The 26,962-nt window shown below is 34.3% G+C and overlaps 1 protein-coding gene across 6 annotated transcripts in view; it reads right to left on the bottom strand.

Annotated features, from left to right (window-relative positions):
• Positions 1-525: 525 nt before the first annotated feature.
• The window catches only part of FAR1 (fatty acyl-CoA reductase 1), a 73,873-nt gene continuing 47,436 nt past the window's right edge, over positions 526-26,962 (bottom strand). For 3 of the 6 annotated variants that reach the window (XM_004279164.4, XM_033404449.2, XM_049713799.1), the window contains 9 exons: positions 23,384-23,563; positions 20,278-20,455; positions 19,182-19,226; positions 18,940-19,058; positions 17,959-18,026; positions 16,285-16,456; positions 9,074-9,203; positions 6,573-6,700; positions 1,360-4,258 (listed from right to left, as the gene is read on the bottom strand). In XM_004279164.4, coding sequence (XP_004279212.2) covers positions 4,096-4,258; positions 6,573-6,700; positions 9,074-9,203; positions 16,285-16,456; positions 17,959-18,026; positions 18,940-19,058; positions 19,182-19,226; positions 20,278-20,455; positions 23,384-23,563 — 1,183 coding nt within the window. In that variant the 3' untranslated portion in view covers positions 1,360-4,095. Of the gene's footprint in view, positions 4,259-6,572; positions 6,701-9,073; positions 9,204-12,139; positions 14,535-15,809; positions 15,982-16,284; positions 16,457-17,958; positions 18,027-18,939; positions 19,059-19,181; positions 19,227-20,277; positions 20,456-23,383; positions 23,564-26,962 lie in introns of those variants that run through there. The other 3 variants (XM_049713798.1, XR_007478868.1, XR_004476504.2) reach the window with 3 other exon arrangements.

Raw genomic sequence — 26,962 nt, forward strand, 5'->3', positions numbered from 1 at the left:
TCTGCCTCCAAAGCATCTTTGGAGGACACCTAATTCAACCCCATAAAAAAACAAAGTCAAATGTCTAGGAGAGAATCTCAAAGTAAATATTTTGAAGAGAATAATGAGGTATGCTTATATATTTTAATGAATTCAGAAAAATCTCCACGGCCTCTCTTCATCTTTTTTTATAATTTCTTGGCTGCACCACACAGCATGTGGGATCTTAGTTCCCTGACCAGGGACTGAACCCACACCCCCTGCATCCCTGCATTGGAAGTGCGGAGTCTTAACCACTGGACTGCCAGGGAAGTCCCTGCCTCTCTTCATCTTGTATATAAGTATAGGTATTGTATGTGATCTGTGACAAAGGAAGGGAGGGAGGGAGGGAGGGAAAGAGAGGGAGAAAGAAAAGAAAGAAAACGACAATTATAGCCTTATTTGCCCACCATAAAGATATTTACCTCATATTTATCACTTTACATTTTTCTATATAAATGTATTCTTACAGCCATCAACTTGCAAAGGAGCACGTCAAACTTAATGTTACTCAAATTTTCTTTAATAAAGGAAAATCAAAGGAATAATTTAACAAATATGCTCAAATGACAAAGATGATTTGTTTAGGAATCTTAAGGGTAGCAGAGATGTATGCTAAGAGAGTACCATCATAAAAAAAAAAGGCATTCATTCATTCTATGACTTGAAAATGTCTCAAGATAAAAATACTAATTCAATAAGAAAATATTTCATATTTCTTTTATCACAGAGACTGTAAATTTAATTAACACATTTCTATATCAAGTTATGCAGTATACCTTCCTTTCTCTAGCTTCTCATGCAAAAGATTAGGGAGTTTTTCTCAAAATAGAGCAAGTCTGTGCTAATATTTTCAAGTCACAGCTTGGAGTCAGCCTAGAAGAGCTTGGCTAGGAAGGACATTTATATTCACCTGTACCCCAGCCTGATATCAGCTCTCTCCTTTTTTAGTTACCCTCTATAACTAATGAATGATTCCTTATACTTACTCAATAGACAAATTACAACAAATGTATTTATAAATTAATATAATATCATTCAATGTGGAGGAGAGGAGCTGGAGCCTAATGATACCCTGGCACTGTTTTTAGAAAAACCACCTCATTCCAGCTAATAAATAAAAATGATACTTTAACAAAAAGTATTCATCCTGCCTATATGCTTCCCCTAAAATGCTGTGTAAGAGATTTAGAATTCAATAAAATTAGGATATAAAAAGTAATGAGTACACCTTTAAAAAGGTAAGAAGTATAAATGAGAACTGTTTCCCGTAATCCTAACCACATTACCCCATGAGTAATTTTCAGGACAATTATTGTAAAAATACAATAAATACTATAATGGAAATATAGGGATTCATTTATTACTTTTTGGTTTACAAACAAAGGCACCCAATAATGCTTCTATTTATTTCTTATAAAAGACTATCGATTTACATTTAAAACAAAAAGCAAAAAACCCTGAAACAGTTCCTACAGACAAGCACAAAAAAGGGAGAGAAGATTTTTCCTCCCTGCTTCCAAGCTTTATTACACAGATTCAGAAAATATTTATTTTATACCATCCTTAAGTCAAAGAATGTATTGCCATGCTTCTCTGTGTTGAGTTTTTGAACATATTAATGTTGCCAAGTCAAGTTTAAATACAGTTATAATGACTTCACGACTGACAAATGCATATGTTAGAATTATAAGAATCAAGGGTGAATAGCGGGAAAAAACCCAATGTTTAAAAATCAGCTTTATCAAATGAGTTAAATGAAATATTAGATTTATTTAACAGGCTATCCTGTTAAAATTTGAGTTTGTGTGTAAAACACAATCAGAAAGAACTAAAAACCATATCTAGCAAATGACATAAATACATATGATTTCCAAAATCTTTGAGTTAAGCTTAAAGTCAAGTTGGTGAGGATTAACAACCTATATACTTTTTATACTAATTTTAGAACTTTAAGTTCCAGAATGACATATTAATTTATTCATTAGCTTTCTTTTGACAGAAGAATTCTAAACACACAAAATTAATGCAGTGGCCTCAGCACCCTCCCAGTTATCATTTCTTTAAGTTAGATTACAAGAACAATTACTAGAACTGACAGAGTTCAGAGACATCACATTCCATGTGCTTCACACACCTGCCAAAGTTGTACCTGATTCTTTTGCAAGACACAAAGACAATTCATCTGATTCTAAGTATATTCAGCAGATGTGTAAAAATCATACAAATGTTAGCATGTTTTCAACACATTATGGAAATGTATTTGGAGAGATGGAGTACTCAATGTATAGAGCATCTATAGTTAACTTTGTGGGCCACTTCAAATCAAAGGCATCGTCATTTATTCCATTTTTAGACACTGCCATGGTCTCTCACACCTTACACAAGGTATGGTCCTAAACCAGAGACTTTAGTATCATTGCAAAGAATACATATGTATTTATATTTATATACATATTTCTTTTAAAATAATGTTTTAAAAGGTTTACTACAGAAAATCTGGCTTCAACATGGAAGCATTTTCCTTTTCAAGATTATACACCTGCATGGAAGAAGGTGGTTTCCTTTACATTTAGTTTTTTCACAATAACAAAATAAATTTCTTATACATTGCATTTAAATTGATGAAGAAAATTAAGATGTAAAGTTCTATGTAACTTTTTGTATTGTGAACTTTCATTAAACATATTCAAGATACATTGTTAATGATTTAAATATAGTACAACTTGATCAGCTAAATTAGAACATGTTATGCTGATATGTTAAAGCAAATGTGTTATAACAGTAAGGAGAGTTACCTATTAAGATTTAAAGGGAATTATAATGTATCATTAAAATATACATCGATTTTCTTGCTATTACTTGTTTCTATAATGAATTCCTTTCTAAAAGCTAAAACCACATGCAGAAAAAAATAAATGATATCTTTAAACTCATTCAACAGTTTGCTACTTTATGTGGTATGTAAATAAAGTTCTTTAATTTTATACACATTATTTTATGTATTATTTTGTTTTTCTGGAAGAAATTCAGCTCTCAAGGTCAAAAATTAGTATGTGTTTACACACGAGAACATTTTCTTAATGCTATGACCACCTGCAAATACATTCTTCCATAGTAATGTACTTTTAGTTTTCATTGGAAAGACAGTATAAGCCTTTTAAAGTCCTATTAATAAAATTTATAAAGGGCAGAGAGCATAAGTATGGTGAATTCCTCCCTGCACCCACACCTGCTTGTCAAAGTCTCAAGTAATCATCCAGCTTCAAAATATGAACAAAGTGTCACAGAACGGATTTTCATTTGGTCATAATGTGGTCAAGAAAAATGTATTCCTGTTCTTTTTGATACTGTCTTACTGAATTTTCATTTTCCTTCTAAAAACACATAGCATATGTTGACATGATTCTCAAACTCATTTAGATCCAGTAGGGCCTCTATAATAATATATAGCCTTCTGATTATGAAAGCAACTGACTGCTTATAGAAAAATGATATGCATCAGACCTCTAATCAGAGAAAGAAAAATGAGAACGTGTCTCTCATGTCTGAGACTACTCAATAACTTACAGGATGAAGTGAAAATAGTTTGGTTGTAATTTTAACAAAACTAAAACCCACTTGAACTGATGAAAAAAATCAAACACTGAACAATCAAATATCTACCAATTAGCTAGTATTCCTGTCCAAATAAATGCTTTCCACTGCACTAAATATTATAATTAGAAAATCACTGTATGTTAAGGCATATTTTAATTAATATGTTCCAGAATTGCACAGTTATACTGGTCAGTGTTCCTATTTCCCCACTCCTATCCTCACCCAACCCCTTTTCCCCAGGGATCAAAATGTTAAGTCATGGTTTTGGTGGCTATTATAGATTTGAGTTGGCATACCACAGTGTATTCACTAGGTTTTTATGAGCATATGTTACATAAAACGTTCCATAATTTACTCCACACTCTGAGTTAAGATGGTTTAATGTCTTGACAAAAGGTGAAATGACTTAAGTACATTTTACATTTTGTGCATTTAGACCACCATATACATAGATGTTCTAATGCTAAATTCTTGTCTTCAGTATCTCATAGTGCTGGATGCTCGGAAGTAAGACAGAAACTTGTAGCACAGACTAACCACAAAGTACCAGATGTTTCTTGCCATTTGTGATCTTGCGATAAAAATGCGCCAAATCAGGATCACGAGGATAGTATTGAAACCGTAACGTATGTTCCTCAACCTGAAAAGCAAATCAAGAAATGTAATGGATACTATTTTCTAGAATAGAATATTGTTGGACAGCAGATAATTCATGCTCAGTTTTAATCTAATCAAAATTCAAATCCATATTAAGCTGCAACTTATTTAAAAACTAACTAGAAGCAACTTCCCTGGTGGTACAGTGGTTAAGAATCCACCTGCCGATGCAGGGGACATGGGTTCGAGCCCTGGTCTGGGAAGATCCCACACGCCACAGAGCAACTAAGCCCATGTGCCACAACTACTGAGCCTGTGTGCCACAACTACTGAAGCCCGTGCACCTAGAGCCAGTACTCCGCAGCAAGAGAAGCCACCGCAATGAGAAGCCTGTGCACCGCAATTAAGAGTAGCCCCCGCTCTCCACAACTAGAGAAAGCCCGCTCGCAGCAACTAAGAACCAACGCAGCCAAAAGTAAATAAACAAATCTATTAAAAAAAAAAAAACTAACTAGAAGTCCTTAAATTAGAAAGTTAGCAAACATCAAACAAATCTGACTGTGCACATTCTGGACAAGAGTCCATCAAACAATGCATTACCTCTATTAATAATGAATAATGGAAAGTTTTTTTATAACTACATTTGGGATGCAAATTTATTTATTTAACAAGTATTATTTAGCATCCTTCTGTATGCCCTATACTGTGCTAGTCAGCAAGTACATTAGTAGGTACAATAGACATATCTCTTGCACTTTGGAGCTTCCTATCTAATCTAAAAAGGTAGATTCATCATATACATCATCCTACAGACAAAATAAACATTTTTTGGACATCTTTAGCTGCTTACAAGTTGTCAGACAAGTGAATTTACTCCTTCAGTCACAGGATCAAAAGCCAACTGGACAAGTCCTCATTCATGAAAGAAACATGGCACTTGCTCTAAATAGGAAGACCCTCCTGTTCTCAAAGAGCAACATGCACATTATCTTGCTCATGTTTCAAAACATTTTTGATGTTTTTTAATGGTGTTAGAAAGGAATATAAATCCTTTAGATATGCAATACTGTTACATAAATTCCATTAACTTCAACAGGCAGTGAAAGATATAGGACTACAGTTGATCCTTGAACAACGTGGGGGTTAGGGCATCGACCCTCCAACAATCCAAGTATAACTTCACAGTCAGCCCTTCTTACCCGTGTTTCTGCATCAGTGAATTCAACCAACTTCACATTGTGTAGTAATATAGTATGTATTTGTAGAAAAAAATCTACATGTATCAATAAATGGACCCATGCAGTTCAAACCTATGTTGTTCAAGGGTTAACCAAACAACACACAAACAATGGGTGTAGACAAAAGAGCTTTGAATTAGGAGTCAAAGATCAGTATTCTAGTTTGCCCTGCCACTTAATACAATACAACCTTGTCAAACACAATTTTCTTAAGTCTCCATTTCCTCATCTATACAACTAGCTGCCCTACAAATTCTCAAAGAGTTGAAAACACAAGAATAATAATGTGAAACTTTTGAAAACTGTTATAAAACTTGTATTAAAAAATTACTATGGGGGCTTCCCTGGTGGCGCAGTGGTTGAGAAGTCCGCCTGCCGATGCAGGGGACACGGGTTCGTGCCCCAGTCTGGGAAGATCCCACATGCCGCGGAGCGGCTGGGCCCGTGAGCCATGGCCACTGAGCCTGCGCATCCGGAGCCTGTGCTCCGCAATGGGAGAGGCCACAACAGTGAGAGGCCCACGTACCACACACACACACAAAAATTACTATGAATAAAAGAGATTACTATTAAAACTAACTGCATCTCTGAATAATGGATTAATAGTAATTTTTCCTTTTCTATTTTCTGAGGTTTTTTTTTTTAACAATTAGTATGTATTACTTTTATAAGAGACTAAGAGAATAATTACAACTATTTTATAAACAAGGAAAAAAATTCTATAGTGAATAATGTATTATTATACCTCTTTTCCTCTTCTAAAGATGTATTTAAATAGGGTAAAAGAAACTTTACATTACCTCCAGTTTAAAATATATTTTTATTTTCTCCTAATATCTTTACTTCTTCCTTCACTAGCATTAAGGGAAGATTAAAGTGATATTTAAAACTAAATTCCACCTGACTTTATTACTAATGGACAGTATAAGCTGATGAAAATAGTAAGGTTCCACAATCATAGGCTAAATTAATACTACCATAGTTACAGCTCAAAGGCAACCACTTTTCTTAAATATTGATACAATATGTTATTAGCAGTATCTCAATTTATCAGCTTAGAAAAAATTGTAATATTTCATAAGGAAGACAAGATGAAATCAAACCCATATAAAAACGTACTTGTTCAGATGTTTTCTAGCTGCAGGGAGGCCAGACATTTCTTCATTCAATACATATTTCTTAGTTCCCATACAGTAGTTCTCTATATATTCTGCCCAATGTAACTGTCGTACATCAATATTAAAAGTCTACATAAACAAAAAAATTATTGGTTACTTTCTTGGATAATTTTTTTCACAACCAGTCAAAAATTCACACTTTTTCTAAAGGCTAATTCCACATGACATGATTACAAAACATTTACTGTATTAATTGTTTAAATGTTACTGCTATTCACAAAAAAGTTCTTATTTCATATCGTCCATTAAACAAAGAAACATTTGAGAAGATAATCTAAAAACTCATGTCAGCTTTTAAAGAGGAGTACATGAAGAAGAAAGAAGCCTGCACCATTAAAAATAAATAAATAAACCGACAAAATCCCATTGTCCAAATAGACCTAAGTATTCCTTTTATACATGTAACAATACACCTGTTTCCAGTTTCCTTCTGTCTACACTATCTCTTCTTTTTGAACATCCTGCATACCACACAGATTAATTTTCCTAGAGAAACAGTATTGACATCAAGAGACAGAATATGTTATGAAAGCTGGCTTAGGAATTTAGATAACTTTAAGTAGGCCATTTGATGAAAAGGGTAGATAAATCTGAAAAAGAAAGCCTTACAAAAATGCTATTTCATGACAAAATAAGAGGGCTATACACTGCTCAGTGCTCCTCCACACACAATCAGGTAATTTTTTTGGTGTAATAAATTATTCACAATTTAATTTACCATTATTTCTGAAAATAGCAAGTTCTAGACCAAAAATAAAAAAGCTACCATAAATAAATCACTAAAGTACCAGTGCACTGAAATGGAGACTTGACTTAAGATATATTATGAGAAGGTCACACATATGTGCAACTGTATTCCCATAGGAAGAGTGAAAAAGAACAGAACAGAAGCAGTATCCGAAAAGACAATGGCTGGAAATTTTCCAAAAATGGTGAGAGACCAAGCCAAAGATTCAAAACACACATATACCACATATACACACATATATCTACACATATTAGAGTAAAACTGCTGAAAGTCAAAGAAAAAATTTTTTTAAAAACCAGAGAAGGCACTGTGGATTACCTCCAAAGAAACATTAGTCTGACCAACTGACTTCTGAAAAGAAGCAGTAGAAGCCAAAAGACTATGAGAAGATGTGTTCCAAGTGCTCAAAGAAAGCTGCTAACATAGAATTCTATACCAGTATAAATATCTTTGAAAAATAAAAATAGTCCCAGAAGAATAAAAACGGATACAAACTGACATCAATAGAAGACACACACTAGAGGAAGTATACTAATGGGTACTCTTCAGGCAGAATGAAAATGATTCCAGATTGAAGTCTGGAATCATTAGAGGAGGGTGGACGATGGAGGAAGAAATAAGAGCAGTAAAAGGACAATTATGCCAGTAAATCTATATGAATACTAATTGACTAGGCTACAATAGGAATGATTGTGAGGCACATAACATAAATACAGAATTAAAAAACATAACAACATAGCAGATAGGTGTTACCCTTTGCATTATCCAAGAAAAGGTAGAAGTATCAATATTATATTAGACCTTGCTAAATTAAGAAAGGATACTGTAAAGCAGCCGCAAATTAGACTGGCTTTTCAACACTAAGAAAATAAGACAAATATAAAAAGAAAGTTGTCTTTAATGTGCTGAAATCATGTAATCACAAACTGAGAATTCACTACCAACATACCTGCTACTCAAACATATTCTCATATTCTGGATATATTTCAAGCAGAAAAAAAAATAACCCTAAAGAGAAGATCCTATAGCAAAGACTCTAGTAAATATATAGTTAAATCTCAGTAAAACTGAACAAAATAATCATTTCTAATTATGAGGTTTAAGTAGAGAACTAAAGTAACATATAACCATATAAGTTAATGAGGATGGTAATCAGAGCTAAAACATTTTATGGTCCTAAATATTATTAAGGAAGAGGCTATAGAAATTGCTCAATTTAGACTTTGTTAAGTATGCATGTTCAAATATCTAAGGTAACCTTAAAAAGAAAATACAGAGTTTAGTCTCAAACTAACAGAGAGCAAAATGTGGAATGGCAAAAAGTAAAAGAGTATACAAAAGCAATTTCTGAGAGGTTTTCCTTAAAACTTAAAGAAAACAGAGTGTTTGGGGGGAAAATGCATAAAGAATTCAAAATTCTCTTTGAATCTGGCATTAAAGAGAAAAAGAGAATCAACATGTCAATCATGCTTTGAAAATACCTCTGCTACTCTCATACTTACATTATAAATTCTAGGATAAAGCAACTTTATCACCACCAATTATGACTGAAGCTTTAATGGGAGAATATAAATAGATCAAATTTCTTATTGTATAATGGTTGGGGGAAATACTCAATTATTTCTCGGGTTGCTAATTAGCATACTCTAATTAGTATGCTACTTGTTTTCTAATATAAAACAGAAATTACTTGCCTTTTTATCTTCCGGGTTTAGTTGATTCATTAACATATTGACATTGTCAGTATTCCAAACCCAAGAATTACTTGTGAAATATTCAAGAAACACCATAGCTTTGTGAAGACGAGTTATTGTCTTCATCATCCTGTATTATAAGAAAAATTGAGATTCATAATTTGCATAGATAGGGAAAAATCTCATCACCACCCAGGGAACCAGTTTCTATTTTGAGACATTAACAATAAAATTGTAACACGTAATTCAATAAGTGTACCAAACCACCAGGAAATAAGAATATTTCTGCATCTTAGAAGAACATTCTATAAATCCAAAATGAATTTAATACAGCAGCAGTAAGTTTAAGCAGCAGTAATTGAATTTAAGCAGCAGTAAATGCCTAAAGAGAGTTCTGCTGATATATGAAATTAATTTTCAAAGGAAATGCAATACTTCAAGCTCAAATTTTCTACATACAATACTAAGCAAATAAATGGATTCAATTAGTATTCCTTTCCTTTTTGTTCCTTAAGCCACATTTTAGTTCAGCTGCATTTTACTAAGATTATCTGTGAATTCATAACATACTGTTCCATTATAATTTCAACTCTTCATGGAAGCAAAGTATACAGAAATATTCATTTGCCATTTAGTCAACTCTCTCTATATATTTTAAATAACTTTCTCTTGAACACTAACGGGTTCCGTGATTGTCTGGACGTGCCATGAAATCAATGACTCATGTTGACAGCTTTCTGAAAAAAATATTCAAGATATTCAAGATATTCACTCACCTTCCCAAGTCCCCAATATCCATCCTTATGGAAACAAGGGAGTTCGATACTTTTTTTGTTTCTTTTTAGAAGTGTGAAGGGCTTTAATCTTTAAATTTGTCATTTTATATATCATGGCTCACCATAAGTCATTGATATCGTAACACTAACCAGAAAAGCAACATCTATACAATAATAATTACCTATGATAAGTAGAGGAACGGAAGAAAGAACTTTTTGAAACAAAACACACACCAAAAATTCCTAACCTCTGGTAAACAGAAAAATTACGTGTGAAGTAATACTTTAAAAGAATTCTATTTATAGTCCCACAATAAGTAATAGCATTATATGCAGTTTAGAAGTCCCAAAACTATGGGCTTCAGAAACGGGGGAAATAGGAGAAAATTAGAACATTAGAAATGGGGGGGGGGAATCAAAACAGTAACATTAGCTAAGAAATTCTGATGACATATACATTTAGAAAGAAACCCTAAATCCAGAATACTGAAAGAAAAAGAGGCAACATGGACTATGTAAAGAAAAACTGTACTTCATGCAAGGAAGCAATTCCAAAATAAAACCTCCATTAAACACAAAAAGAATTATTGAGCATCAAAGGCTAAATGTGGACAGGAATAGTTCAAATAGAAAGTACTTGAAGGGAAAAAAAAACAATTCATGCTGCTTTTAGAAAAGCGATTAGGCAATTTTTTTCTAAAAAACAACAAAAAGATTTAACAGATTTGTAATTAACACCCACTATCACAGCCAGTATAGTACACTTGAATCACACATATACACATATTTAGTTAATGTGATTTTCCAACATACATCTTACTAAAAAGTTTTTCTTCCTAACTCCTTTTTCACTGACAATTCTCACCTAGTCTTATTTTCAGATTCATTCAAGTGACAGAATTACCCTAAAACCAATCACTGATTCAGCCATAATGACAATAAAAAATTGGAGGGGGAGAAGGAAATCTGAAAGGTCATATATGTGTGAAGTTCACAGAATACTTATCAAGCAATAAAACTCTGGATTGAATACTATGGGGGATAAAAAGAAACTTAAAGCTTTGCACCATCAATCTTTGGTTAAACATGCTGTAAGAGCAGATGCCTGGGACTACACTGCCATGTATGTTCTGAGTATTTATTCTTTATTACAGCAACCTGTAAAAAATAATCACAATCTTTTAGAGGCAGGCAAGATCTTAATGGTCATCTAGTCCAGGGTTCCTCAACCTCAGCACTATAGACATTTTAGGGCAGATAATTATTTGTGGTAGGGGGCTGTCCTGTGCACTGTAAGATGCTCGGCAGCATCCCTGGTCTCTACTCACTAGATGCTAGTAGCACCCATCCCCCAGTTGTGATAACTAAAAACATCTCCAAAAATTGTCCAATGTCCCTTGAGGGAGGCAAAATTGTCCTCCACTGAGAATCACAAAGATAAAAAAATATCATATTCAGAGAAGTTAAGCTGGAGAAAGTTAAGCTAAATAATCAAAAAAAAACAAGACAATGGAAACATTTTTTTTAAATACCATTTTAAGAGTGATGAAATATCTACTACATTTCAAGAGCTAGAGTAAATAATTTATACTGCTTCTACATGTGATAATATCATGCATCTTAGTCCCCAGTGACTATTAACCAGGAATCCATATGATGTGTATACTTTTTAAATTATGTCAAGATATAGAGTAAGTCAGATTTTTATCTAGCTGGTACTCAGAATAATGTAAATGAGTAAACTGGACATCATGAATGACATGACTGACATTAGTTTAATGCAGAACTAGGCATTATATTAAGGCCCCAATATAAGGTATAGAGGCCAGTACCTTGCTCAGTAAATATCTGAACAAATTAATATAAACTACATATTTATATTTGTAAATATGTAATTTATATTACATATAAATTAATATAAATTTGCTATATTTATATTTAACATTTATAATATTGCCTAATAAAAAACCTTTATGTCTCTTGTTGCTTTTACAGTATAGGCTCCCAAAGCATTCCTGCTTTGATACTTAGGAAGCCTTGTACAGGACAAACCTCATGTAAGAAGATTCTTTATTTGATGTTTCCTATTTGTATTTTAATTTCCAAAGGTGGCTGCAAATATTATCTCCCATCTTACATGTTCACCTATAATATCACCTTAATTATCGCCCTATTAAGAGGTGAAGGTAACTTATACAAAAAGAATGAGGAGGAAGTGACACTGTGTGACTTCCGTGGGGAGGTAAGAAAAAGTGATGTAGCTTTCTGCCTTGCTCACTGGAATACTCACCCTTGAAGCCTTCAGAGGTCATGTATGCTGTCCAACTCCCCCTGAGGCTGCCAGGCTGTGAGGAGGCCCAAATTAGTCCACGTGTAGAGACCACATTGAAAGGCTCTGAGACTATATGAAGAGAGAAAGATGCCTGGCCACCCAGCTGCTCTGTACCCTTTCTCTCCTTTACCATTCCTACAGTGTACCTGTTCCAGCCCCTATGACTGCAACCACTTGAAAGATCCTGAGAAAAAACCACCCCATCAAAGGCTTCTAGAATTTCTGACCCACAGAAATCATGAGCAATAAATGAAATGATTACTGTTTTAAGATACTAAGTTTGATGTCAATTAGATCTCAATTTTTTAAAAAAAGAAAGATAATAAATTTGAAAGATTTGCTATGCAGCACAAATAATGGGAACTGAAAGATTTGTTATGCAGCACAAATAATGGGAACAGATATCAGTACTGGGAGTGAGGGACTGCTATAATAAGAATCTAAACATGCAGTACTGACTTTAGGATTAGGGGGCAGACAGAAACTGGAAGGCCCTGGAAACCACTGCTAAAACCTGGAAGGACCAAGAGTGTTAGTGGAAAAAATAAAAGGGCTCTAAGGAAACTGTTGGTGAGAGTTTCAAGGTAAGTGAGGAAAATAATGTTGGAAGTTAAAAGAACAAAATTGTCACCTGTGGTCACATGGAAAATGTATCTAATAAACTCGATGACCTAGCTAAGATTTCCTCAAAGATAATCTTAAAAAATGAACTATCTGTTTGGGTGCAACTTGGAAGGAATGTAAATTTCCAGCCAGGAATTCTTTAAGAAACAACTTCTGGGGATAGATCAAATCCAGAATGTAAATATAAGATTCTTTGTTAGGACCGCAGAAAGATTTAAGGTAGTATACTTCATAGAACCTTTCAGACAAACAAAAGTTTCACTCTAGATGTTAAAGACATGTCTTACATAAGCTCTATTGTTTAAGAGGCAGGATGTAAGAGTCTAAGGATCTAAGATTCAAGGGTGTTATCCCACAGTAACCTCATAAGGAACCCAAGATAGAGAAGGTTATGTCTCAAAAAGATATGTGGGCTTTGGTCTAATGGAGTGGATTGTTTTAAAATAGATACAAGGGAAACCCACACAGTTTTAAAAGGAATCCTATGAGTTTACACTTAAAAGGACAGAGACAGTACCAAATGAAAAGAGGCCTCTGGATCAAGGGCCAGCAAACCAGAGCTTAGGGGCCAAATCCACCTGTTTTTGTAAATAAAGTCTGATTGGAACACAGTCATGCTTATTCATTTACATATTGCCTAAGGCTGCAGAATTGAGTAGTTACAAGGTGGAAGCTACATTTAACAGCAGAGTTAAGTAGTTACAACAGAATCCATGGCTCACAAAGGCTAAAATATTTACTATATGGCCCTTTACAGAAAGTTTGCCAATCCCTGCCCTGAAGATTCCCAACTTTTTACAGGCAGGAAGTAGGGTACGAAGGCTGTTCAGTTGCAAACACAGGCCATTTTTTTTATGGGAAAAGAAGGATGACTCAGAGGGGAGAGCCAAAAGCCTCAGAAAACAACCAGGGAGTGGGAATGAGCCCTAACTAAGAAATCATCAAACGGGACCCTGCTGGAATGCAGAACTGTTATGGACCACTGATTGCTGCATGCCTCTCTTTTTCTCTCTTTCGAACAAGACTGTCTAAAGTATTTCCTATGCTTGTCTCACTATTATATGTTGGGTGGACGGGCAGCAGGTAACCTGTCACTTTAGTTCACAGGTTTCAGATTAACACTTGAGGAACTATACCTGAAAAAACACTCCTAAAGAGCTTCATCCACAATTTACCAGATTTCGCTGACCACACTGGCTTCAAGCTGATGTCAGAGAGGTTTTGGGGGGAAAAGGCAAGAGTATTTTCCATGTAGGAGGAATATGAATTGTTTGCACCAGAGGCCTGACTATAGCAGACTGCACTTTCCAAAAATGGCTGCAACAATACCTTTCATCTCACCCGTTCATTTACAAGATGATCTTGACTATTCTCTATATCCCTTCTTCAATCTTGGAGGATCTGTGACTCGCCTGTGACTAAAAGAATGAGGTGGAAGTAGTGCTGCATGATTTCCTTAGGTAGGTCAGAAAATGCACATAACTTCCACCTTGCCTGCTGAAGCACTTTTCCTTGAAGCCTTCAGTTGCCAATGTAAGTAGTCCAATTCCCCTAAGGCTACCACTGGTCCTTGCAAAGAGACTCTATGAAGAGATCCTGACACAACATGAAGAGACAGTGATACCAGCTGTTCCACTGCACGCCCCCCTTTCAGCTCCATCTGACCACAATCACATGAAAGACCTCTAAGACAAAGTTGCCCAGTGGATTCCTTCCTGAATTCCAGATCCTGAAAGAAATAAAATGACTACTGCTGTTTTAAGCCACTAAGTTTGAGATGATTTGTTATGTAGCAACATCTACTATAAATTATTTAATAAACTTTGGCTCTTCATTTTTTAAGTTTACTAAGCCCCATTTTCTGTGTAAAGCACTGTGATATATTTAACTTATTTTACTTTTTTGACCTAGTTTTGATTGTTCTGCTCTAATTTGCAACAACTTTATTAATATCAAGACAGCATCACTGCCATCACTCATAAATTTACATCTGCTTTTTAGCCACGAAAGAATGTTGCCAATGACAAATACTGTACTTTGCAGATCATTCTAGGAAAACTTGAAGATGGTTTTAATGTATTTTGGATCTTCTTTCCACTGAGTATTTCTTTACCTATTCTAAAGTTGTTCAATTCAACACCTCTCTTGTATTTCAATATTTAACATACAGGGTTAGAAACATAATGGACAACTGAATCCACAGAAAATTCCCTACATGTAACTCAGATCTTGATACACTATAACTGGAAGATACCTCACTTTTATTTTTTTGAGCAGTTGATGAAAGTTCTGGAATCAGCATCTTCTTTATACATAAATACTCAAATCCTGAACTCTCTAATCAAAGGCTCCACTATAATGCCAATGTAGTTAAAAAAATAAATATTTTATAGTATATTTCACTATAATTGTGGTAAAGACAGTAGGATTACTTTATTTAAGTTTGTGGGGTTTCAATAAAAAAGAAAAGAAAGAAAGGCCATAACAACTATAATAGAAAGTTTTCCATTTGTTAACTTCTGTTTTAAATTCTCAACCTTAAAAATTAGTCAAAAACGGTAATTACCATATTATAAGCTGAATAGGAAGCTGAGATAGCTCAAGCAGTTAATTTTCTAGAAGCATCCTAGGTTTTTTCATATAAAACTGCACAATCCACTTAAAGCAAAACATTCAACCCTTAATCCCCTATAAAACTCACCTCCAAGTTTTTAACGGGGAGAGAAGGGCTCAATTTCAGCTTGTAATAACAATGACAACCTTGACGCTGGACATTTCCTATATTATGGGATTTTGGAGGATCAATGGCCCAATCAGATGAGATCCACAGTTAGTCTCCCCAAATATGCTTAATTTCTAAGAAATGTCCTAGCATCCTGACTGTGATTGTGATTAATCAGGTTAGTAATTCTAAAGGTAAAGCTCATGCTAGCGACTTTTTGTCTCTCCAGCAAGCTTCCACCACCTTACCAATACATAGTGTATTTACTGCTATTCTTCTTACCACGGTTTCTGACCTGTCAACCTGAGTGCAAGATCGAGCAATAATGCAGGTACTGTATGTCTGACACCCTTCCAATAATGAAGCAATAAGTTGTTGGAATACAACTTAATATTGGGGCGCCTGAATACTTGGTTTAAAGGATTCATCTTGAAGGAATGATTTAGATAATATCCTGTAGGAAAAATAAGCATCAAAGCATTTTGAATGTTATTTGTTATTCAGAAAAAATACCTGAAGTTAGACCTAGAATTCAGCACATGACAATAATTTATCATCCAAACTTTAAAACAGAGTGAATTATAATACTACCTTCGCTTTTCTGACAAATTCTTAAATTCAAGAGTCTTCTCATTCACAAAAGGCCATTAAGCCTTATCATAAGCATAAACAAATACAGAGTTAATATGCATTTTAGCGTAAGCATGGGTTGCTTAACAGTCAGAGGAACAGATAAGACAGAGCTAGTCACCATTACCTTGGGCTTCTTCCAGTCATCCTGAGGTAGATATCATACAGGAATGCTGGGGCCTTATGGCTTACAGCAATCCAGTAATGATATAAAAGGTGATTGGAGGTTAGATTTACATTGGGCCGTCTGAAGGCCTGTTCGAGAGGATTCCTCTTGAAAGTGGAAATTACATGGTATTCTGAGGAAGAAAAGTTGTGTAACAGCTTTGATAATAACCATGTAATGAAGTTTTGAAAAAAAAAACAAAAACACATGTTTTTACAAAGCAAAATATTTTACCAAAGATGTAAGAGTTTGCTCATTTAAAAAACAAACTTTTCTATTTTCTATAGTAGCTAAGAGAATATGGGTATTAGACTGCGGAACTCAAATGATTTTAGAACTGCCACTATTTATGAATTTTAATTAGATGAATGAATTTTTGCTAAAATTCACTCTTAAAAATCCTTTTAATGTTTTACCTACATCAGTTTACAATGTCAGTTTCTATATTTCACCTCTCATGATAGCTTCTTTCTTTCTGTTCCTCCTTCCAGATTCTTATTACTGTACTTACTTAAAAAAGAAAAGGGAAACCATCATCCTTTGCTTGTGAATAATTAAGTTGCTCAAATTAACATATATCAACAAGCTTAAAACAACCCCAAATTAACTTCTGTTGTAATTTATTTAGGTTATGCAATATCAAAATAATCAAATCTATTATCATGTATGTTAATACTTCAATGGAAATGTATACTGGAATATTCACTAAAATAAAGCTCAACTTGATTTTTGCTAAACTTCATAACACAATGAAAGACTACAAAAAACCTAACTCATTAAAGTGTTTTAAAATTCTTAAAAGAATACAAAGTATCATAAAATTAAAAGCACCCTAGATTTTCTTTTTCTTATATGCTCTAACAGTCAATCTTTCAATTGAAATAAAAATGCCATAAAAAACCCGAGGATGAAAGACAAAGATTTACTTTAAAATCAAATCGCTCCTCAAGGGTAACAAAAATTGTTCAATTAGAGGTAAAATAAGACCTAGTACTAAATCAACACTGTAAATACATTTTACTTTAAATTTGAAAACATAAACCAACAACTTAAAAATGATTCAATTTAAGTAGGCCTTTAAGTTATACTATTCCTATTCTAAAACAAGTAACATAGCATATACACTACCTGCTGTGAATCTGTGAATTTAAACAGATTAATAAATGTAATAGAAAATATTCTGGCAACATGTATTCTACTTGCTAATTCCTTCAGTTATTACTCTTAGGACAACTAGCTATCTCCTACAATATACCAACTCTTGTAGTTGGAAGTGATACTGCCTGTGAACAGGGAACATCAGGATTGAGAGTACCCACGAGGGAGGAAAAAAGCATTATTTCCATACCACGAGTATCTATAGGCGTTGCTGCAGATGGCAGCAGAGAAATAGTAAGGGTCAGACAAGGGTGGGATGAGGAAGGAATATACAGCAGGATATTTTAAAATTTATGAAACATTATTAAGGACCAAAAGGCAGTACTAGTAGATATTCTAACATGGCAATTAAAATAAGAATAAATTGGTAACTGGTGGCTTTAATGCCTCATGGGTTATTCTAACGTAAAAACTCAGTGAACATTTTAAGTTCGTTAAAATTTATTCTAACATTCAAAAACACAGGTAAAATCATACCAACTTCACCCCAGTGGAAAGGATTAGTGCTGCCTGTTGTACAATTATACACCATGATGTTTCTTGGTCTGCAAAGACAAAGATCAAAGCAATGAAACATAAAAAGAGGCTAAACTTAACCAATCTAAATCTTACATGATACTTAAGTAGGAAGAAATGAGGATGATGGCTACCTCTTCTACAGTGAATATTTAAAATATTACCTTTAAAGGATTAATTTTTGTGTCTGAACGACTATTTACACTACCCTTTTTCCCTATTCTACCAAAAAAATTATTTATAAAAAATAATATAGACTTCATATTTTCTTCTTTGTATTAGCAGGAGTGTCTGTTTTTCATGCGAGGAAAAAGAACAACAAACAACCTCAGCTCTTCCTATCTCCTTCCCATTTTCAGAGGCTCTAGCTGAAACAATTATGAATTGAGTTCCCTTTCACCAGAAACAATATATTCATATAATCATATCCCTCCTTTTTAAGATATAAAATACTGACTTCAAAAATAAGGGCAGTTTATTATTTAGAAAAAAGTTACTAAGAAGCTTAGGTGTTTAGGCTTAGGTGTTACCTGTAAATGCTACTACTCCCTTTTAAAAGGAGGCCCATGAGTTGATTAAAGTGCTGTAGTGTGCATATTTGATATATGTAAGCCATTCTCTGCGAATTTTAGCTCTTTATATACGCCAAGTTTATACCAAGTTCTAGTTTGGATTTTTAAAAAAACATGTTTTTTTAATTTCTAATGACCTTGTCCATCCTGTGGGCAGTACACAAGAATTTATGTTAATTCTTAATAATTGCTGATGGAACCACTTCATCGCCTATTTAAACCAACTCTTGCAGTTTAAAGTGATAATGCCTATATAATATTGGTATGGGTTAATAAAACTGATAAATATCAGTTATGAGGGATTATTTAACATTAGTATTCCCATCTCAGTTACTATATATTTAACAAGTGACACTGTCATCTCATATACCTATTAACTCCGGAATACCAGGCTGCCGCAAGACTCATGTTGACAACTACATCTACAGGAACAAGATCTGCAAGGGCATTGTTGGAGGCACGCATTGTTCGAAGAATTCCTTTCCCTGCCTTTGTTGAAATTAAAAACAACACCTTAAGATATATAAGCCAAAGCACATATACACAATATACAGATACACAGAAAACAGAAAAAAAGTACAGAATATTCAATAAAACAAAAGGCTTACTTACCGCAATAAAGAGACCACTTGGTCCATTAAAGTTATCAATCCATCCCTAATACCAAAAATTAAAAAAAGGGAGGGAGCTTAGAAATATTATGAAACTAGAGATTTATCATTTGAAATCTATAACTCCACATACATACTTGGTAGTTTTCTTCTAAAAACTAAAAAACAGACTAGATTCAGGCCAGAATATTTCTCCCCATCTTAAATAGAAGCAGTCTTCCTCTGAGATTGCAAATGACTAAGTAAAATAGTTTTCAAAGGCATACCTACTCTTCCATTAACTCTCTGCAAAGAGAATTTTTAAAAAAGGAGTTTATATCTGTCAAATATTTTAGCTAAATGATGACTGTTTAAGTTTGATTTTGTGCTATGTACTAAGGCAGCAGCCTGAGATTGAGGGAAATGGTAAATCCTCCTCAAAATTACTGAATAAAACAGAAGAAAACAGAATAATGCCAAAGCAACAGAAGAGATACTATCATTTACTACCATTACAGAGACCTAAGTTTTTCCTAAATCAATTTATCTCTTATGTTTTCTCTTATTTCAGGGATTCACAAATACCATAATGCCTTGCTTTTCTACAGCAGATCACAGAAATCTCTTATCTTCCTTAGCTTGTAATCTATACAGGGAGGAGTCAACCTCTTGGAAGGCCTGCCTCTTTTTGGTACTAAAAAGCAAATGAAATAAAATAAGATCTGAATATTCTCATCTCTATTTCCTTCACCTCTGCAAGGGAAACTAATCTGCAAATAATTTTAAACTCCAACAAACGTTGACGTGTCAGAGTCCAATCCCTCATCAATCATGAAGAAAACTCATGGTCTCCTTTGACTCCAGACAACACCATAGCCTTCGATTTAATTTTCAATTAACATTTTAAAAATTGATCTGCATATGTATACATACAGTATTACATTAGAAATAAAAGTACCAATAAGAGTGTCTCTTTCTACAAACAGAAACAACTTTGCCATAGTAAGCCATGTTCAGTAAACAAAACCCGCTCATAAAAAATTGCCAACTCTTTTTGTACAGAATTATGCCTTAAAATTCCCAATTCCAATTATTTACAAAGATTTCTAACAACTTACTGGAAAAGGTTCTTTCCAACTGGCACCAACAATTGATGGCCTCACAATCGCCACATTTAGCTTTGCTCCTTCTTGTTGTACAACATATTCTGCCAATGCTTTTGTGTATATGTATGTATTAGGTCTGTCTCCTATCAATTTTGGTGTGATGTCATTTACTAGGCCATCATCCATCCACCTGGTAAACAAAGAAATTGCATGCAAAAATATTTTCGGATGTTTTACTATAAAATGAAAAAACACTTTGCATATTTCAAACATATCTGTTGCTCTGACTCAAGTGATCTGACAACAACTTTTACTAAAAAAAATGGAAATTAGCTTTACTTTCATTAAATATCAACCAGAACTCCATTATCTCTTATATCCAGTTTCTATACCCACAAAGGTCTGAAAACCAAGAGTTCTTTAATAACTCATATGGTCGGTAGCAAAAGTGAATCAGAACTGATTTATGTTCTTTTTTTTTTTAAAAAAAAACATCATTTAGTTGTACGTATTCATATACTTCATATGTGTTTGATGAGGGGTGCTACCCCGAATCCAGTTGAAGTTATTTCATATTACACAATACATAGATTATATTTCCTTTCTAAAGTCTAAATAAATTCCAAAATACATCTGGCCCCAAGGGTTTCAGATTAAGAATTACAGATTTGTGTATAATCACCATAACAGCATAACATGTAAATTATATACATTTTAAATGAACATACATTTACAATCAACATAAAAGGTCTAGTAATCTAAATATTTAAGGTGAAGCACTAAAACTTGTTATACTCTCACTAGCAACACTAACAAATACTGGGGTAAATGATAAAAATAAATTGAACCGTGCTGTAAAAGTTCAATTAGCAACCTACTGTGAAGTCACAAAATTCCTCCAATTCTCTCAGTGTCTCTGAAGAAAAGTTCTACTATGATAATCTGTAAGAGGAGGGTGATACACTAGGTGATCTCTATAGTCTTTTCCAGTCTAAATTTCTAATTCCAAAACATTGTGTACTTGTTTTCAGATAGTTTTTCTTCCTGTCTATAATACAATGCATACTAAGTACTCTATCAGTGCACAAATGATACCCATACTAACTGATAAGGGTGCATAAAATGGAGACTATCAAGATAAACTTTCTTCTGTATGTGGAAGTACTTTTTGCATGTAGAAGGAAAAGAACACTAACAAAATTGAAGGGAGGTTGCTACTCAACTTAGGAAAAATTCCATAGTGGAGATGAACTTTGAAAAATGGAAGAGAGAGCTGCTATATTAAAAAAAAACAAGGGCTTCCCTGGTGGCGCAGCAGTTGAGAGGCCGCCTGCCGATGCAGGGGACACGGGTTCGTGCCCCAGTCCGGGAAGATCCCACATGCCGCGAAGCGGCTGGGCCTGTAAGCCATGGCTGCTGAGCCTGCGCATCCGGAGCCTGTGCTCCACAACGGGAGAGGCCACAACGGTGAGAGGCCCGCGTACCGCAAAAAAAAGACAAACTAGCTAAATCGAGGAAAGACTTTTAGAGTCAGTAAGCCTCATCACTGGAGTGAGTTTACAGAGCCAATCTATGAGTTATCCTAAAATTATCTGTTGGCCAGTTGGTCAGATTTCTTTGTAAGCAAAGAAAGGAAATAATAGAATTAGAAGGTTATAGGCTCTTTCTCAGCAACTTCGATGTCTGGACATACAAACTGCTAATAAGAGAAAAAGTAAAAAGATTTATTAACTTCCACACCCAGCTGTTCCCAGAGATATTAAACACTTCTGCCTACTGACCTGAGGAAAATGAGGTAGACATTTGGGACCATCTAAGAAACGAATTAGAAAACAGAAACCAGGGAACTGCCGTAAGAATGTCTCAGTAAGCTCCCATACTTATTAGTTTCCTTACAAACCTGTCCACTTCCTCATATTTCCAGGAAAACTTTAAAGAAATGGACTTATGTGTTTATTTTAGAAGAAAACTTGGAGAAGGAGCTACCAACATTCTGTAGCACCCTTGGGAAGAAAAGAATTCAACTGAGAAAACAGGGGATGGTAACTGAAGAGCTGAACGTGAATAGGATTCCTTGGAAGAAAAGAGACCGAAAAGCAAACAGAATAAAGGAGGAAAAAGCTCACAGGAATATTATATGAGTATTAACAAGTATGTGAAGATACGGATACTGGAATTTTCTATAATTATCGTCTATAAAAGACCCTTTATTTATTCTTGCTCTGATCCTGTTTGTTTGTTTCACTCGATGAGAAAGTAAAGGCTGAAGCAAATGAAATCTTGGCCATGCCTATTTGTATCCATCAAATGCAAACATTTCTCAAGTAATAATTGATGACAGGATCCTAGTCCTCAGAAAGATGACAAACAACAACACTAGGAGTATCAATTAAAGGACCATGACTCCTCCGATTCCCTAATGATTCAAGGCCTCTCTGCAGATATACAGTTGACACTTGAAAAACATGGGGTTGGGGCGTTGACTGCGTTGACTACGCAGTCAAAAATCTACATATAACTCTACAGTCAGCCCTCTGTATCATGGTTCTGCATCAAAAGATTCAACCAACTGCAGATTGTGTAGTACTAGAGTACTTATTTATTGAAAAAAATCTGTGTATAAGTGAACCCACATAGTTCAAGCCCGTGTTGTTCAAGGGTCAACTGTACTCCATTGGGCAAAATAAAAGGATAATCTTTTAATAAATTAGACCTTGCGACTGAATAGGCAGTCATTAGTCTCCATGGATATCAGGTACTTCTTAGCAGCTAAGATTGATTCCTTGGAAAAACGGAGACTCTAATACCATGGATGAGTTGTTCAGAGGCTTTCCTCCAACCATCACACCTGGTCAAAAGTGAAAGCTCTACACTGACTTTACACATTGACTTTATGGAAAGTCATTTAGGTACAAATCTATACAATAAAAAGAACATAGTAGATACATAATAATTTGCTGAATAAGGAAGAGGTAAATGTATACATAAGCATGGGTGGAGATTTAGAGAGAAAGAGATAGAAACTGAAACAGACCAAGAGATACATGTAAATAGATCCAAAACTCGGATCCAAAGTTTGGGGTCAAAGCAAATGTATATAAATTTCAAACAAACGTACTCTAAAGAATCAATCAGCTTCTTGGGATCCACAGGGGGTGGATAGACTACTTCATCAATATGCTTTCGATTGCAGTAGGCATATGCCGTTGATACATGCATGAACACTTCCAGATTCTTCATCTGTTGTGCAAGCAGAATAAGCTGTCGTGTAGCAATCACATTTAACTGAACAGCATCTCTGTAAAAGAAAAAGTGACAATAAAAAATTGGGAAGCTGTGTCATTTTTTCACCTGTTAAAAAAATCTTATTTCCATTTTAGAGCATCAAAGACAGAAAGGGACAAAGAGGTTTTTGTTTCTTTACAACTGATCCCTTAGCTCAGATTTCGTGTGTTATTTCAACATGAAGTACAACCATTCTACCAGTTGTGTTTAAAATTTTTCTGATTATAAAATAAACTTCATATTAGGATTGTAAAAATAAAAGCACAAATTAAAAATTTTAAATTACCCAGAAATAGACACAGATAATTTCAGTCTTTGGCTTTTATGCATACATTTTTGAAGTCATTTTAGACTTCTTTTGCCTCTTGATTTTTGAAAGCATACTGTTTTCTGAATGGCTATACCACCAGGAGAAGTAAGAATCATTAAGTAAATCAATAAGGGTAAAACAGTCAAAGAAAACTCAAAAACATTAAATTATATTAATATATAATCAAGTAAAAGTATGTTTACTTCTCTCTTTGTAGCAATTAACCCAAACACCTTTTTAAGACTACCTTACAAAATTCAAAGTGGTGTTATAATACATTTGTTACAAGAGGCAAATGTAAGACCCCAAGATGATCTATATATTCCCTTCTTGAAATTTATTTGAGGTAAATAATTTCACAAATGCAAAAGTATATATGCAGAAAAATAATCGATGAAGCGTCATCTAGTAATAGCAAAAGCCTAGAGAGCTCAAATATTCACTATGAAATGGTATAATAAAGTAGGTATCTTATCACAACGAAAGAATACAGCCATTAAATAACTGACAACTATAAAAACATGGAAAATCTGTGTGAATAATATTTTTTAAATATATAGATTATGAAGTGAAACAGGATTAAAAACAAGACTCTGGAATAAGACCTGGGTTCAAACCCTGGTTTAGCCTGCCTATCAGCTAGGATTAGGTGACCCTGTAAAGTCATTCAAGCACTCAGGCCTCAATTTCTTCATCTGTAAAGGAGAATACATAATGGAGACTAACTACTAAGATTTGTATAAAGTTAAATTAAACAAAACAGCTTGCAAGTATTCAGCATTATTCTTAACATAGTCCCAAAATAGGCATTCAATAAATATTACTTAAGGGGTGGATAGTTTTTCCTTTCTATTATACTTTTGTTTATAGCTTACTTGAGGGAAAAAAAGTTGAAATACCCCAAACCAGTAATACTGTGAAAAAACTGGCAAAGTAATACACTGTTGGTGACACTATAAACTGATACAACTGATCTGAAAGAGACTAGGACAAAGTACCAGGAATTACAGAGATGACAGAGTTATTAATCTAGTTAACCCACTGAAATTAACTAAGAGGAAAAACTTGTTCTAACTGTAATTTTTCAAACAGAAAGAAATTAAGATTCCCTAAATTTGTTTTTTGGGTTTTTTGGTTGTGTTTTTGCTTTTGTGTTTTAATTGAAGTATACTTGATTTACAACGTTGTGTTAGCTTCTGGTGTACAGCAAAGTGATTCAGTTATACATATATATTCTTCTTCATATTCTTTTCCATTATGGTTTATTACAGGATATTAAATACAGTTCCCAGTGTATATACATTAGGACCTTGTTGTTTATCCATTCTATCTATAATAATTTGCATCCTCTAGTCCCCAACTCCCAATCCAACCCTCCCCCACCCCTACCCCTTGGCAACCACAAGTCTGTTCTCTATGTCTGTGAGTCAGTTTGTTTTGTAGATAAGTTCATTTGTGTCATATTTTAGATTCTGCATATAAGTGATATCATATGGTATTTGTCTTTCTCTTTCTGACTTACTTCATGTAATATGATAATCTCTAGGTCCATCCATGTAGTTGCAAATGGCGTTATTTCATTCTTTTTCATGGTTGAGTAATATTTCTCTGTGTGCGCGTGCGCGCGCACGCGCGCGCGCACACACACACACACACACCCCACCACATCTTCTCTATCCATTCATCTGCTGATGGACATTTAGGTTGTTTCCATGTCTTGGCTATTGTAAATAGTGCTGCTATGAACACAGGGTTGCATATATCTTTTTGAATTATAGTTTTGTCCAGATATATGTGCCCAGGAGTGGGATTGCTGGACCATATGGCAACTCTATTTTTAGTTTTTGAGGAACCTGCATACTGTTCTCCATAGAAATTGGCTGCACCAATTTACATTCCCACCAACAGCGTAGGAGGGTTCCCTTTTCTCCACACCCTCAGAAAAATTCCCTATATTTGCTATACTAAGTGAACATGACATAAATTACAGTATAATAACATGATGAAATATCATATCATGAAAATTATAACTATGAAAAAGTTAGAAATATGGAAATTGTTTCAATAAGTAAAATTACAAATTCTATGTTTACGTTTTATGGAAAACAACGTATTTTCAAAGAGAAACCACAAGAAAATTTTTTTAAAAAATAAAAATAGTTTTGAGTACTTTCCGAAATTCTTACATTTTCAGTATTTAAGAAGAAAAAAATCCAACTGTTCTTTTAAAAGGCCAGGATATGTCACAGATAGAATCTGGTCTACTTGACTGTAAAGTAGTTCTTTGATGCGTATCACATTTGCAAAACAGTGGGAATGGGGAGGGTACTGTTTTCGAAAAGGTATACAGAGAATATCCTGTTACAGGTTTCTGAGGACAGAACAACAAGTTCTGGGTCACTAGGAATAAGAAGTAATTCATGAGAGGAAAAATTCTTGGGACTTATTTTTTCTTTTAATTTAATATTATCTGAGAACCTATGAAGACATACTAAAAGAAAAAAAAATTTTTAATGGAATAATTGGGCTGGGATCTTAAAAACATGAGTGTATCTTTTTCCCTCCTTATCTCAGCTGAGGGAGGAAAATCTGTTTAAATAGATATCCAGCAAAAAAGACGTTTCACAGAGAGGATACTGTCCACTAGACTATAAGGCAATGTGCTATTTTCTTTTGCATTTGCAAAACAATAGTGGTAGGGAGAGTGATGTTTTGGGAACAGAACACAAAGGATATTTTGTTACAGGTTCCTGAGGATGGTGACAGAATTTCTGGGTCACTGAAAATAAGGAATAACTTGAGAGAGGAAGCACTCCTGAGCTTTGCCTACTCACCTCTTCCCATCCATCTGCACCTGACAGCGCAAACCTGAAGGCATTTTGTGCCCATGTAAATAACTTAGTATCTCTGCCAGGCTAGTATCCTCATTCTGTTTTACTACCATCCAATTTGTACACCTTGAACTTTAGGCTGAGACCCTGACATGTTAGATCTGAAAGCATTTAGCAGTACCAAACAAACATAAAGTTCTCACTATGTTTTGGTTATGGGTATTCATAAACGCATCTTATATAACACTGGCTTTTTGGGGGGAGAGCAAAA

This window comes from Orcinus orca, chromosome 8 (genome assembly GCF_937001465.1).
Source record: "Orcinus orca chromosome 8, mOrcOrc1.1, whole genome shotgun sequence".
Taxonomy (NCBI): domain Eukaryota; kingdom Metazoa; phylum Chordata; class Mammalia; order Artiodactyla; family Delphinidae; genus Orcinus; species Orcinus orca.